The sequence below is a fragment of the Hakea prostrata genome, chromosome 7 (assembly GCF_041222555.1).
Source record: "Hakea prostrata isolate BN-2017 chromosome 7, UWA_Hpros_2, whole genome shotgun sequence".
In the NCBI taxonomy this organism is placed as follows: Eukaryota; Viridiplantae; Streptophyta; class Magnoliopsida; order Proteales; family Proteaceae; genus Hakea; species Hakea prostrata.
In genome coordinates this window covers 12661006-12676633 of record NC_142606.1, presented here as the reverse complement: position 1 = coordinate 12676633, position 15628 = coordinate 12661006, and the positions used below count along the sequence as shown (strand labels likewise).

Below are 15628 nucleotides of genomic sequence, written 5' to 3'. Positions count from 1 at the left end.
ATTCTTAAAACCACAAAATACCCGTATGTTCTTTGATTTAGAAATCTTTCTTTTATTAGAAAAAAAAAAACCATAGGAAAAACATCTTGATTTTTTAGTTAATTTATTTTTCTTTTTCTTTTTTAGATGAAAGAAAGACCGATAAATTAAAGAATATAGGAGTATTTAAGGGTTTTAAGAATAAAACTAATTGGACTGCAATTTAAGGTGTTAATTACTAAGATAATTGCAGGTATGGGTACTTTAAGATTTTAACTAGGTAACTTAGATTTTTAAATTAAAACACCGATTCAATTAAGAGTAACTTGGGGTTTTAAATAAATATTTAACAGTAAAAATAAATTTTAAATGAAAAAATCAACAAACGAAAAACATTTAATACCTTTATCATGTCAGAAGGAAAGTAAATGATATCACCCAACCCATGACCCAACCAAGAAAGAATCCAAAGTTCATTTGGTCTAACGTAAGAGATATCTACCCACTTTAATTTAATGTTTCAAAACCAAAACGCTTCTAGTCATTTGGATTAGCTACATTTGAAGTTCATCACGTTAATAAAAAGGTCCCGGTTCACAGCAAAGGTATAAAATTTCTGGAATCCTGGCTGACTTTATGGGGGAGGTTGTGGTAGATAAACGTTGTTGGGATTTCCCTTTTATTTTATCATGTAGATTTCCCACATAAGATTTTCCTTTTTAACTTTCTTCATTATATATTTATAGCTCATGGTCAATGGAGCCATGATAACTACAAGCATGCATTCCATCTCCATGTCATGGGGCGGATCTAAACATTATTTTGTTTGGAGATTCTTTTATCTGTGGGTCTCTTTAGTAGTCATAAATTAATGTTGGATCCCCTTAATGTAATGTATTACATGTAAGTCCCAAGCAGACTGACCGTTAGTCGCTGTTAAGTATATTCAAATTTCAAACATGAATGGACCAAAATGCCCCTTAAGTTATTCAATAGATTGTGTTAATATATGGTTTTAAAAAGAGATAATTGGTCATTTTTTTTCCTGTTTTTATGCGCATTTATATTACTACACTATATATACATTGGCAGTTTCTTCCATCAGGGAAAAAAAAAAAAGAACGTAGAAAGAGAATTAAAACCTAGTCAGGATTACATACCAACAGAAGCTCACAAGGCACTTTTGAGCCCTCAACTACAATCACTTATATTTTACATCTCCTGAGTTTAGTCCATACTGCAAAAAGAAGAAACAGTAGCCTTAGAAAATTTAATGTTCATACATAGATGTCATAAATCTAGGCAGAAAATCGCCAGGCAGAAATTAAATCTACCATATGATAGTAGTATAGAAAGGCAACTACAATTCCTGCAAACCAATAGCGATGTTCCCATTCTGGAAATGTTAAAGGATGTCCAATGTAGTGATGTACCCAACACATAATAAAAAACTAGCCTCTTATTGAAGAGATTTTCACAATCACAGCCATGATAGAGAACCAAAGGCAACAAATGGTCAATGACAAGGATTATTTCACTAGTCTACAAAACGGTCATTCAACCTCTAGTGAACTCAGTTACTCAAAGTCATGGATGTGGCAGGAGTTCAGTGCATTGAGTTCCTAATGCACTTATTCTCTTAAGTGGCAGGGTAGTTCTCCATGAAAAATAGTGGTTGATGTTCTGCAAAGTGTTTAGTGCTACGCCAACTATGGCTTCATCCTTCAGAATGCAGATCCATTGCTATGTCAAGAATTTTGATGATATAGCCAATGTGTCATGACATCATTGAGGTACTTTCAAAAAATTCACAATAAACTGCCTTTCTCACAAAGGACTGGGTGAACAGTCCAAAAAGCAGTTTATTCTGATTGAAATAATATTTCCAGACTTCAAAATGCTAATATAAAGGCTTGAAGGTAAACAAGTCAGAAAAGGGAACTTCACAGTATGAAAGGTAGACAGGTCACACAAGAATAAAGCATAAAGGGATGAATGAAGTAGCGAAGTCAAAACTGCTATTGGATAATGACAATGTTTCTGAACCTGCTTCAAAACTCTCCAAGTTAGGAATCAAGACTAGCAAAACACAGAATTGCAAAGCCTTTCTGCTCCTGAGGATTTGATCATACAAACAAGCCCCTCTTGATTACCACAGTAAAGAAAGAATAACAGATGAAAACTCAAGCATACCTTTTCTCTCATTCCGGTGCTCCAAATGTCAGAGTGGACTGTTTTGCCATTTGCCGAAGTTGAACCAAGAGTCTGCATTGAATTTGGATATAATAGTGGTGGCCAGGTTCCACGCCTAATAATTGTGTAATCATCATCACTGCTGTCATCCTCTCCTCTCCTAGTAGAGACCATAGCTCGTAGGATCATTGCCAGCAGTAGGGACATAGCCTGAACATGATAACAGGAGTGGAGTGAGGACGAAATATGCTATAATTCTATAATAAACCATCAAAGTGCTATAAAACCCAATTAACATAGGTGTCAAAGTGCTGACTTGCTTCTAGGCCCCTTACAATGCTTGGGCTTTCTAGATGCTGTGGTTACCATGCCCTCTCATGGAAACTGAAAATCTCTGAGAAACTTGATGGCATGATAAGCCAACAAGGTATGCATCTTCAAATTTTCCTTTATGAATGAATGCACTGATAGGAGTGGGAAAACTGATTATCATTAGCCTACTCTCAACGGTTACATTTGGCTCATCTAGCATTTAATGATAGTAGGTTCTAAAACAACCTTCAGTCAAAATTCCTCACAATCAGGATGAGCTAGTTCAATAGCACCTACTTGCTTGCAAATTTCGGATCCCAATGCAGAGGCTACAGGATGATTTGTTATTGGATAAATACTATCCAAGTCAAACAATAATCAAACTGAAATTTACCAACTCAAAATTAATTATTGATCCACTATATGAATGCCTCCAGAAATGCTCCATCTTTTACATGTAAGCAATATAGTCAAGTAACATCCTAATAACTCTACAGGTTTTAGCTGAGGATTTTGCTTTTTCATGATCTTTATATAGAAATATATAAAGCCAATCCACTTCAAGATTTGAACTCACTTAATTCTTATGAAAGAGCTATTACGACTTTATGACTCCTCGTCCACCACCTCCAAACCCAGAAAAAAGCCAACCCCCTCCCCCCCCCCCCCCAAAAAAAAAAAGTATTTCAAATATTGCCAAGGAGAAAGGATTAGAAATAGCTAACAAGTTCATATAAAAGTAAATCCTTCAAAATTCTGAAGGCAAGAAGGAATAACATCAACAATAGAATGAGGAAAGCAAGAATTACCTGAACTGTAACTACAGCTATGCCAACCCACTTGCATATATATAAATTTTCTTCAATAAATGCTCGAAGACTTGCAAGTTCCCAAGTTGGATCACTTGGAAGATCCTATTTAGTTAAGACAAAAACACAGGATTCAGGTAACAGTCTATTCTATGCACATGAGATGAAAAGACAACAAAGAAATAGGGAAAACTTCGTAAGGGATAAAATAGCAGAGAAGCTAACCTTTTCCCACTGATGATCAAGCATGATAAAACCCACAAAAGCAGTTTCTACTATCATAAGCATGGCTGTTAGTAGAGTATACTGATGTCATATGATGTGAAGGAATGACATAATAAGGAAGAAAATCACTGAGTACAGGAGGAGAAGAACAAATTGAGCATTACTGCTACAGATAGCTTTGTTTCAAAAGGGGGTTGAGGGAGTCCTTTTAATTCCAAGACTCAAGTTGCCATTTCGGACTCATTATAAATCTGATTGTATTGCCAATATGACTAATTCATAGAAGGATACAAAATACAAGCAACACCCATTGACTGCTTCAGCTGCAATATGACCAATACAAGAAATTGAACATAATATGACACCAATTCCAAGAGAAGTGTATATAAACCTGTAGCAAGAAAAGCATCAAATTAGTGTCTTAAAAGTTTCCCAGAACAAGAGAACTCAAAACTGAAAAATAACATCGAAATCATATACCCTTAACTTGAACAAAGTTCATCTTAACACCAATATGGTAAGCCCGACTAAACATATAACTAATAACCATAACAAAACAGTTTCGATCATCAAAACACAAATTTTACTTCCATTCCAACTTTTGATGAATTTCAAAGCAATTGAAATATGCTAAGAGGAAAGCAGGAGAAGTACAAAAATGAAATGGAAACAAGAACAATTCAAAAGAAAAGGTTACCAGGGGGAAGGAAGGTTTCTGAAGATGTAAGCGATTCCATCTTCAATTCCAGAAACCATATTAACCATGAGATTCAAAGGAAGATCGTGGCCAGGGCGCAGAAAACGTACTGAAGATTCTGGGGATAGAACTGAAGGCTGAGGAATCCAAGCATGCTTTTTCCAGTAATTAAGCATCCATAAGGAATAGATTATGATCGATACTCCAATGAAAGACTGAAGAAAATTAAGGAATTTGAGGAGGAAAGCAAGACAACTTCGTTGGTGATTCGGTTGCATTTTTTAACCAAGCATCAAATTCGAAATATTTCTTCCCCGCGCGGTTTGCGTTCCATAAATTAAAAGAATGAAACCCTTACAGCTATTTGGGCATCAGAGCATCTCATGGTTACCAACTAAAAATTATTTTTTAGAATTTCAATCTTGTAGTTTTCTGCTTTTGTTGAAAAATAAATACAGAATTAAAAAAGTGTTAACCACAAGAACACACCATTAGTTCCCATGCTACACGTAATGATGTATCTTTCAGGCGTAAAAGAGTTGGTGCACCCTGACCCAGTTTCCATTTTTTTTTTTTTTTTCTCCTATTTGAAAGTGATGATTTATCAATTGAAACACCTTCAAAGTTTTGGTGCATCCATGGTCAGGCATATTCAACCTTGTGCATGCTGGAGAGGCATCGATTTAGAATCAGAGTAAGTTTCATCAATTTGGACTGATTTTGATTAATAATTGAAACCATCAGATCAGATTTAATAAATTATAAATTTTGTATTTTCTTTAATGAATGATATTTATGTTTTTCTTTTTTCTTTTTGGTAGAATTTTTTGTTCTATATTTAATAATTATTGATGAAGGAATTTTTTTTTATCATAAAGAAGAAAATGCATTACTTAAAGATAATTTGAACGATTACAACTTGGCATCTGGATAGAGATTAGTGGAGATAGATGCTAAATTATCACTATATATGTCAGTAGTTAGAGTTTGTAGGAGGGTGGGGGATTTAAAGTTACAAAACAAAACACAGTTTGCTTCAAGCAAAATTTTCACCAAAATTGATGTATGAATAAGAGGTCATGTGGACTGATCTGGTTTGGATAGTAGGCTTACAACTGTAAGTTGATTGCACCATATTTCTTAATGCTAATTTGAAGTTTTTTTGCTTGCTACAATCCATACCAAATTGCCATGAGTGTTGCCTCTATTTCATCACCATCATTTGTCTTTACATCACCTAATTTTATTAGATCAGTTTCTGTAGCAACCCTCATGCTCCAAGTAGATTCTTCTAGAGATTGGTGATATAGCCCTGCAATAAAGTTGTTAACATTGCAAGTCACATTTAAATCATTACTATTATTTTGATAAAATGAGTCTTTATGATTTGTTTCTTCTAACAAATCCAAGAACCCATGAGTTAATATTGGTGAAAACCTTGAAGGGGTTAGGTGATTGTTTTTTGAATGCTGAATTATTCTTTTTTACCCAAACAAAATAGCATGTAATGATGAAAATGAAAGGACACCCCGCTTTGTTTTGTAATCTAACTATACATTGTGTAGGACCGTAATGCACAAGTTGGTGAGTGAAGGTGTACTAATGATTCTGTTCTAAGTCCAAGCCTTCCTACTGCCCAAATTCTTTTGGTACGCTCGCAAGAAATAAATACATGTCATGTGGGTTTCATTTGAGTTTCCGCAAAGCTCCAAGGTTGGATCCATTGTGATAAGACAACTTTCACTGGAAATCCTGCATTCAATAGACACAAAAAGAAGGATTTAAATTTTGGGTGAATTGGTAATTTCCAAAAGAATTTTCACCACGTTGAGTAGTCTGGTATGATGGATTGTTTTTGTTTCATTAAAGCTTTGCCTGCCAATTTGGCAGAGAAATTACTTGTTGAAAAGATCCATAATACTCATTTATCATCTGTAGATGAAAGGGTGAGATTATTGAAAATTGAATTGTAATTGCCGAGAGAAGAGAGATACTCCATGTTTGTCTAGACATTATGTGGCACAACCTTAGTGTCCCATATTTCCTCCTCGGGATTTTGGTCTGCAATGCTGGTGGACTATTGTGGCCATGGAGCAATACCAAAATGAGGTATTATTACCATGACCAATTTGTCACCTTACCACCTGTTGTGTTGCAGAGGTGGGAGGATACTGCAGACACTCTTCCAAGGCCATGACCCTCCCCTTTTTCCTAACCTCTGGGTAAAAGATACTTCACTTAGAAAAATAGCTAGCATTAGTATTGTAGCCCATAGAAAATGTGGTCCAAAGAGTAATCTCTACCCTTGTTTTAATAGTAAACAAAATTTACATCCTCCTTTCTCATAAAGAGGAAAAACGATTACCCAATAGATGTTTCAACATGAAAATAAATTATAGGGGCCTGGAGTATAACGAGTCAGCTTATAGTCTCAAGTATTGTCATAGAAAGATAACCAAAGGGTTACTCAGCATTGAAACACACAAACTTTGGACCAACAAGACGATCTTTACTCGCCAGGGCCAAAAAGACGTTCGTGCCAAGGCCAGAAAGAACCCATGCAAAAGCAACTAAATAATTCCACATCGCTGAAATTATGTCCCTCCCTTCAGTAGTTTTAACTCACTTTAGTCATAGTTCAACATCAAAGGAAACTACAAGCCCTCTAAATTGAGCTAAAAGCAGACTTCAGTCGTTTAAACACAAAATTTTCTTAGGGCCTGTTTGGTTACATGAATCTAGAAATTTCAAATCTCTGGATTCATGAATCTGAGAATTATACCCGTTTGGTTGTAAAAATCTCTAGATTCATGAAATCTACAGATTCACGTTTTTAGTGTAAAAAGGTGAATCTGTAGATTTATGGGTAATGGGTGAAATCCAGAGATTTCAAAAAAGCTATACAATTGTACATTCACAAAAATCATGTCGATCAAATAAATTTTTAGGATGAATTCACAGATTTCATTCCACAACCAAACACTTAATTTTATAAATTATAATTCCATAGATTTGAAGTCTATAGATTTGAAATCTCTAGATATTTGAAATCTCCAGACTCATGTAACCAAACAGGCCCTTATAAAATTTTTACGTGAAATTCCTTTAATTCCCTTTTTTTTTCTTTTGGGTATAAATTAATTCCCAGTAGCCATGCCATGAAGAGAGCAGAGGGAAAATTTGTTCAAAACTGACTCCCCAGCAGAAGAGGAACTCAAGCTAAACCAAAATTTATATGTTGGCTCCTCACATACAAATGTGGCGCAGAAGGTCCTCGGATACCCTACATAAAGGACCCCAGAAAAACAAACAGAAACACAATGGTAGATCAGCTCATCCTGTAGAAAAATTGGGAGCCTTTTTATATATATATATAGGGAGGGGAGGGGGAATCCCACCTCACCAAACCTTTGGGGATGGCCTCAAGAGTCTTCACTTATTAGAGATTTCAACTCACTGCGAAAGGTAGGAATTTTGTCTGCTTCTACAGCCATGACAAGCCCTGTCAGTCTGTAATTCTTCAGCTGCAATAATAAAGACCAATAACAAATTAGATCCATATTCCATCTACTCATGACTCTCCAAAGCTCAATGGAGGAGCAGTGAAACCTCACTAGGAAAATGATAAACTTGACAACAGCCAACAAAGTGGCAGCACCAAGAAAAAACACATGCAACACTAGACAGAAGACAAAAAGCAAATTAGAGATTCCAGAGTTGGTGAAATTTCCAAAATATAAATGAAGCACGCTTGTAAGAGAATTGGCAAACAAGAGAAAGAATGTGTATATGCTTGACTGAATTGGTTTTGATTGTGAGATGCTGACTAGTGGGCAACTGTAAGTGTTTTGGAGGCAAATGGCCAAAGTTTCTAAAAGAAAGTTTACATTAAATTGGTTGATGCAATAACTTCAGTTTCTAAAAGAAAGTTTACAGAACATAATTCCAGAGAGTTTGAAGATCACTACGTACCTCTTGCACAGCCGGCTGCTGGGTCTGAAGAGGAAAACTGAAGGACCATGAGCTTAACTGAAATTATTTGGAGAATGCAGGTATAAAGGCACGATGCGAGGTAGAGGCATGATATATAGGTAGTATAGTATACTGAAATAGTTACATGAGGAAAAAGAATAAAACAAGGAGAGATACTACACCTTATGAAAAATTTCATCTTCTGACTTAACATATATTATTGGTTCATCACTGCAATGTCTTGATGGCCCCTCTTGCCGGTCGGCAGTCTTGTGCTATACAAAAAGGTAGAAAAAGTACAAGAAAACCGTCAAAACTTAAATACAAAACTAAGGTACAAGATCATGAATGGGAGGGGACAAAATTCAATACTAAACTAAGGAGATAAAAGAAACAATACAGTACTGACGATTGCATACCTTGTAGATTCTAGTTAACACTAAATAAAACTTAAAGCGAAAGGAATCCTGGAGCTCTGCTGTTGGCTTTAAGAGAGGAATAACAAAAGATGAGTCTTTTTTTGGAAATCATTCCCAGAACATGCACAGAAAGAGGAAATTCTTGCAACATCAACTCCACCCATCACAAGTTATATCTCATCTGACCTCATCTTCTGTTGCCCATGAGACTTCATCAAAAAGAGCATCATACAGCGGAGGCAAAAGCTGAGGAGGAAGATTCACAACTCGCTGGGAAACTAGTAGCCCAACATTTGATGATTCCTCTTCCAAAATCAATCTAAGTTTACTGAGTACATCCTTCTCTTGACATACATCAATCAGGAACTCATTAAGCTCAGTAATGCATTTATGATCCTGCTAGGAATGAACAATGGAAATATTTTTATCAGTCTTTAGAAATGCATGAATAGTAGCAACACTGAAAGTAAAGACTTAAGAGAGGATTCTGAGTGCCTTGTATCGCCCTAGGTTAAGAGCAGTAACAACAGAGAACAGTCCATCATCGTCTGTGTTCTCTAACTTAACCACTGTTCCAACTGTTGTCTGTCCCAGTATCAAGTCTACAAATCCACTCAGATCCCACTGCTTGTTATCAAGGTAGGTCTGAAGCAGGATCTTCACTCCATGAAAGTCATCCGGTTTTGGATCAAAGAATGCAAAATCAGCTTGGACGATTTCCTTCACATGATACAGACTAGAATAAGAACAAAAGAACAAGGACAAAATTAAGGTAACTAGCCTAAAGTAGTAAGAAACTACTGATAACAAATACAGATGTCAAGAAAACAGCAGCTTACATTCAGCTCTTCATCAGAAGATTCAGATCCTTCCATCTCATCTTCAGAAGAGTTCTTCAAGAATTTGTCATCATCTAGAATATATAACTTCATTGAAAATCAATAACACCCATGACACTCCAAAGAACATTTTGACAACTCCAAAAACCAAAACTGAGACAAATCATACCAAAAATAGAGAAATTCATTCTTAAAAAAATAACCATAGACACCTTAAAAGCAACAAGAATAGAATTACATGTACAAAGATACCTGAGGATTTGGAGAGAACTTTTTCCCTGAAGTGGGAGTTGTGGGTTTGACGTTTGTGCTTGAAGGTAGAGGCAGCAACCGAACGACCAAAGGAAGAGAAAACAAAAGGCCGTGGTCTCGAAAAACAGAGACGTCTTGTTGGTCTTCGGGTCATCTCTGCTTCTTTCAAGAGTAATATTAATATGATCTGCAGAAAAGGTCATGGCCATAATAAGTATAGCGGATGCAGCAAATTCACCATCCCCCCCCCCCCACAAGGGAAAGAAGAAAAAAAGAGAGGCATTTTAGTAGAAGTGGGGATTATAATGTGCATGTATTGTGGCTATATCTGTGTGCTTTTATTTTCATGTCTGTTCTCCTTATTGAAATCCAGCAGTTTTCAACATCCGAAATCCCCTTCGGATTTGGACACTTGGGTTTAAAAATTCTATAGATATCTGAGAATGGGCTGCAGATTAAGCAAATTGATGTTTTAAACGGGTTCATTTACAAAAGCTTTTTCTTTGGCAGATGTTTGTTTATCAACAGCTAATTTAACCTTGCCATTGAAAAAAGGGAAAAATGGGTGGACCAACATGACCCACTCTGGAAGTCAGATCCAGACAGACCAGGTCTGAAGTGGGTTTGAAGTGGGTTATCTACTGCATTTCTCTTCCTCCTCCCCTTCCCCTTCTATCCTTTGGTTGATCAATTTATTTATAAATCCGGGAAAAAAAAATAGAGCAATGATACCCTACATGTTTAAAACAGCTGCTTTGTGAGGAAAAAATATGGGCATATATTAACTAAATAACAAACATTGACAGCCAAATAAACAAAAATGACAGGATATAGACAATGATTTTATCAAAAAGACATCATGTTACATCCTAAATCTAACATATCAATAATAGTATCTCATCAAACATAAGTATTTGAAAGGAAAATAAAAATTGAAGAAGTTTGCACTGCAACAAAACTGAGAGAACCCGGGATGAGAAACCATTACGGAAGAGATTCTGATCTGAATTGAAGGGTTGTAAACCTGGGATTCTCTTGATGTTGGTACTGTGCTTTTTTCTGCGCAAACTATTTACTCTTATCACCATCCACCGAATGCTGTTACTGAATCTTGAATCTCTGATTTTGAGTTTGTTTAAAATGACTGATCTTGCACCTATTATTGATATTTAAACCCTGTTCTCTGTGATTAAAGACTTGCAGATCCCTAGTTCATTTACCAAGTCTTAGAGACAAAGCTTTCTGTCGCTTCAAATAAATCTGCTGAACAGATGTCACTACTTTACAATTTAGAAGGATATCCTCAGGGCAAATGTTCGACCATAACATGGGCCTTATTTGAGGCATGAATCTGCCTGCCACTTCACATCCCAGATTTCTCTCTAGTTCCAGAAGTTTTGTTCTCAAAACAGATTATTATTCCACCATTGAATTCCAGAATTTAGTTTTCAAATGCTGATTCTGAATTTTCTTCCCATCTTTTCTTACTAAATTTTTTTCTCTACAGCCAGAAGGCGTTACATCCTTCATTCAGCCCCAATAAACACACATATTGTTCCAGATACAGAAAATTTTGATGACACAGATTTCAAACTTTATAAAAAGCTGATGATAATTTGGTGTGTTCTTTACTAGATTTGGGGTTGGGAAACTTATCCCTCCCACAGAGAAGCACCAATGGCATATCTGTGTGTTGTGCGTGTGCATGTGCGTGTGTGCATGTGAGAGAGACAGAGAGAGGGGAAGAGATGAGAACTGCAGTGAAACCAACAGTTCAATTTAGCTTTTAATAGGGAAAATAAGGACAGGAAAAATGAGAACTCACTTTGGCAGTCCTTGGACATGTACAAACAACGGCAGTTGAATAACAACAGAACAAGAGTAAAATATGGTGACAATCTCACAGGGCAAATCTATCCGTAGGATCATAGCTATGAGAAGCAATTCTTACCATGAACTTTGAAACAAACAACAACGTCTCACTAGCATCACAATTGAAGATCAAGAACATGGAAAACAAATAATTCTATGTCCGTTTACCTGTCTAATTTATAGACGGGAACAATCAGCCCAAAGGGTAAATGGCATCATTTATCATACACTATTTCAATAGTATACAGTTTCAAACTTTAACTCACACATTACAAACTAAAACAAACAATGAAGTTCCACATATAACTATAAGAAGTTGTAACAGCGACCAGTTGGTTATGGACTAAGAGGAAGTTTCATTGAGAAACAAGCTGATAGCCTTATACAAAGAGAGGCTTTTGCTTTCGCCGTTTCTATTCTACCCAAAAACGTGATTGATCATTTTTAGGAATGAAGATTCAATTGATTGAAAAACAAATACAAATATACAAAAGAATCCCCATACGAGAAAACCCCATATAATAAATTTCGGAGAACAACGAAAACAAGAAGAATTTTATAAACGTAGAATTACCCTAATGAGAAAACCTGAATTACTTCACTGACCTTAACAGCTCAGCTTCTCGTGACTCCACCCCCAGGAGATTGAGAAGACGAAGAGGAATTCCTTTAGCAAGAACAGTGATTGGGTTCAAGCTTTGCTTGAGAAGAAGAGGAATCCCAGTTGGTCATTTTCTTTCTTTTGGATTTTAGTTTTTTCCCTCTGTTTAAGAGAAAATTATAAAAGATTACGAATTTACAGTTTTAAGCTCACTTATACACGTTAGAACTTGGAAGCACTTGTATCTTAAAACCCACCGCAAAAACAGCTGAAATTGTTCTTCATAAAAAAATTAACGATAACTGAACTGTAATATAGATTACAGCTTACAAACACCACGAAAGCAAAGAAAAAAGAACCTGTACTTTGGACAGAGCCATGGGAAGAATTCCGGTACTAGAGTGAATAGAGATCTGCTTACCAACTGTTTGATGTGTCGCCTTGCCCATGCAACAGTTATGGATGGAGCCAAGCCTTCAGAAGTCTGTGGTTCAACACTGCCGCCGGAAAGAGAATGAAACTAGTTTTTTTGTTCCCCCAGATTTTGGAAAGAGACGATGAAGTGGAAGATGGAAGGGAAGAAGAGTCTCTAAGAAGTACATAGGCTAGTGCAAGACGGAAGAAGACAAAGGGTGAGTGTAATCGTAGGTAGGGTTTGGGAAATTATCAACCCCACCCCTGAGGTATCCAATTTATCAGTCGGCTCCCTAATTATTAACACAGTCAGTCTTCAGTTAGGTTTTCATTTTAGATTTCCAATATTACTCCCACATTGAACTCTACCCTCCTCACACCCCCATGCACCCTGCCGGAAATCTAATAGAGCATCGGTGAACGATCTGTGCAAGCAGTTGGTGAAGACATTGCATTGCAGCTCAAGGATGGCAAAGAAGTTGAGATTTGCTTCTATGCTGAACTAGGCAAATTTGGCACAAAATATATATTAAAATCTTGTATGATTGGACACAGATGGGCACGTTTCTCTAGCCCATCTTGGCACAGAATCTTGTATGGTATGTACGACTTCTGTGTCAAAATGGACACATTTTTTAATAAAATATTTAAAAATATAAATATAAAATAATTAAAAATACATAAATATGCTGGTTCAATTCATACACATGTGATCACATACATCAAGTGAGATTATCATGTTTTTAAGTGATTAGTGGGAGTCTCGCTCTTGCTGCCAATTCATTTACAATTTTCTTTCTTTGCTCTTCCATTTGTCTTGCTTCTAATTGGGTGTTATTAGGGGGAATATCAGATCCGATATTACTTCTTCAGATATCCAATTCGAGTTTTCGAATTCTTCAAACTTTTTGACACTAGATGTTGACATCCTGATACAAATTTCTTGTGTTTAAAAAATAGACCACAAAGTAAAGTATCCAACTAAACTATAAATCAAACTAGATGCAGTTCGAACAATCATGTTAAACAATCATAAGTCCTTGGCCTTTAAATCAAAGATCAAAAGTAAGAAGCAACATCAACTTAATTAAGTTAATCAAAGAAAGAAAACAAGGTAATACATAAACTTATTTAATTTAATTTTGTTTTTAATTTGGCTTAGAGTTAGTTGGCTAGCATATACTTTTAATGTTTGCAACAACAAATCTCTTGAAACAAAAGTTAGACATAAGCTAGATTTAAGTGAAAGAGTTCAAAGAGGAATAATTATGGATTCAATTTGACATTCTAAAAAAAAGAACTCTGCTAAAATCTTAATAACAATGTTTTCAGTTTAAAAAAAAAAGTTATATGAAACGCCTTAAAAAGTGTTTTGCTTCTGGAATCAATCTGGAGTATTTTTTTGTATTTTTCCAAGTAGAAACACTTGTGGATTATAAAATTAGTAAACATCACATAAAAGCAACTAATAAAAGCAAAAACTACCCAAAATACGCATAAGTGGAAAATACCTCCAACCACAAGCAAATGAACGAAATCAAGAAGTAGGTTGCACACACACGAGGTTGCACACACACGGCTTCCGCTGAAGAGAGATTGGTTGCAGAGACAGGGCTTGCTTGCACAAGAGGGCTTCGGCTTCCGGTAGAGACTTGATCGGTTGTAGATCTGCTTTCCAAATAAAATACACGACAGAGACGACTACTGTTTATGGGACGATTCTGTCTTCGAGAATCTCGTTTTGGAGTTGAGAGAGACGAGAGAGCGTCGAGAGAGTTCAGAGAGTTGAGAGAGAGCAATGAGAGATGAGAGACGAGAGAGACGAGAGAGGCAAGAGAGTGCAGAGACAACGACGAGGAAAAATCAGTCAGCACCCACACGATTCACCGTTTCTCTCAATGAGAAACTTAGTTAAGTTCGATAAGATTCAAACTAATTGATTCATGTCAATATGATGTGGAAAATTTTCAATAAACCCTAGAAATCGGTAAATTGCATCGTAGACCAACAAAAGTCCATGTAGGGCAATAAAAAAATAAGAGACCAAAAGGAATAGTCTGAGTTTACTCGCACCTTAAGCTTGCGTGTTGAGAGGCTTCTCTCGCTTGAGAGCGCTCTTGAGAATAGGAGCAGAAGTCGGAGCCGGAGCTTGAGCTCGAACCGGTGACGATTCCGGGGTGGATCGGTTGGGGTGTGAGGAGCTGCTGTGGGGTAGACGGTTATTTTAGTCATATGGTTAAATGTGAGGATAATATTGGAAATATATAATTAAACATTAATGGAAGCCAATGGTGCAAGTTTGGCCCTAACCTGCTGTAAGCCCACCTTGAGCTCAAATAGGGCTTGGGCACAAGATTTTAGCCTGCGGATGGGTTAGAGCTAAAATATTCTGACCCTGATTTGGGCCAAGGGTAGGCCTAAGATTACTCTTTAGTCTACAAAGCCTATCACGACCCATCCTTGATGTTTTTGCTCAGACTCTAACTTTGATTTTGGCCCTAATTTTTTTCCTGGTGCTTGATTTCAATGAATTATATGGACAAAAATATGAACAAGTATAGGGTCAATCAGGACTAGAGCCAAGCTGTCCAATCAGAATGGGAATGACCTTGGCTTAGCCTTATAAGGCTTAGGGTCAAGGACAATAATCCTTGGCCTTGAATTATGGTCAAGGCGTGAATGAGCGGCTTACATTAGAATACATAGGACTGGGCTTGGGATTGCAAAAGCCCAGCATAGCCCGACCTAATTGCAGCCCTAATCGAAGATTAACAATATTAATAATAGGGGTTTGATAAATTACATACCTCAAGGGATGATCTTGATTTTATGGAATACCTCAAGCTCAGAGGCTGCAAAATTAGCTCCCGACCCAAAGCCCAAAATTGGCCCATGGGAATTCCACCGGGGATCCCACTCTCATGTATCACATAATGGGCCTTGGAGTCTACGATTGGCCAAGCCAAAGCCCATCTAAAATAAAAACCCTTGCAGGATCACATATATAGTTTGCATCATAACTTTCGAGAGGAAAGAAAACCTCA

The 15628-nt window shown here is 36.5% G+C and overlaps 2 protein-coding genes across 8 annotated transcripts; both read right to left on the bottom strand.

Annotated features, from left to right (window-relative positions):
* Positions 1–436: 436 nt before the first annotated feature.
* LOC149009852 (tetraspanin-18-like) lies at positions 437–4592 on the bottom strand. Its single transcript, XM_089161716.1, has 6 exons — positions 4216–4592; positions 3810–3909; positions 3519–3599; positions 3294–3398; positions 2173–2382; positions 437–1216 (listed from the first exon to the last, which is right to left on the bottom strand). The coding sequence occupies exons 1-6, from the start codon at positions 4491–4493 to the stop codon at positions 1181–1183; spliced, it is 810 nt and encodes a 269-aa protein (XP_089017842.1). The 5' UTR covers positions 4494–4592; the 3' UTR covers positions 437–1180.
* Positions 4593–6344: 1752 nt separating this feature from the next.
* LOC149009851 (CDK inhibitor P21 binding protein) lies at positions 6345–14786 on the bottom strand. 7 transcript variants are annotated; one of them, XM_089162831.1, is made up of 10 exons: positions 14658–14785; positions 12176–12332; positions 9698–9884; positions 9446–9519; positions 9102–9326; positions 8793–9002; positions 8607–8672; positions 8370–8462; positions 8188–8244; positions 6345–7739 (listed from the first exon to the last, which is right to left on the bottom strand). In XM_089162831.1, exons 3-10 carry the CDS (start codon positions 9849–9851, stop codon positions 7638–7640), a joined length of 981 nt encoding a protein of 326 aa, XP_089018957.1. In that variant the 5' UTR covers positions 9852–9884; positions 12176–12332; positions 14658–14785; the 3' UTR covers positions 6345–7637. The 7 variants fall into 7 exon arrangements, with proteins under 7 accessions (XP_089018957.1, XP_089018955.1, XP_089018958.1 ...); XM_089162829.1 differs by lacking the exon at positions 14658–14785 and adding an exon at positions 12592–14057; XM_089162832.1 differs by lacking the exon at positions 14658–14785 and adding an exon at positions 12530–12547.
* Between the last annotated feature and the right edge of the window lie 842 nt (positions 14787–15628).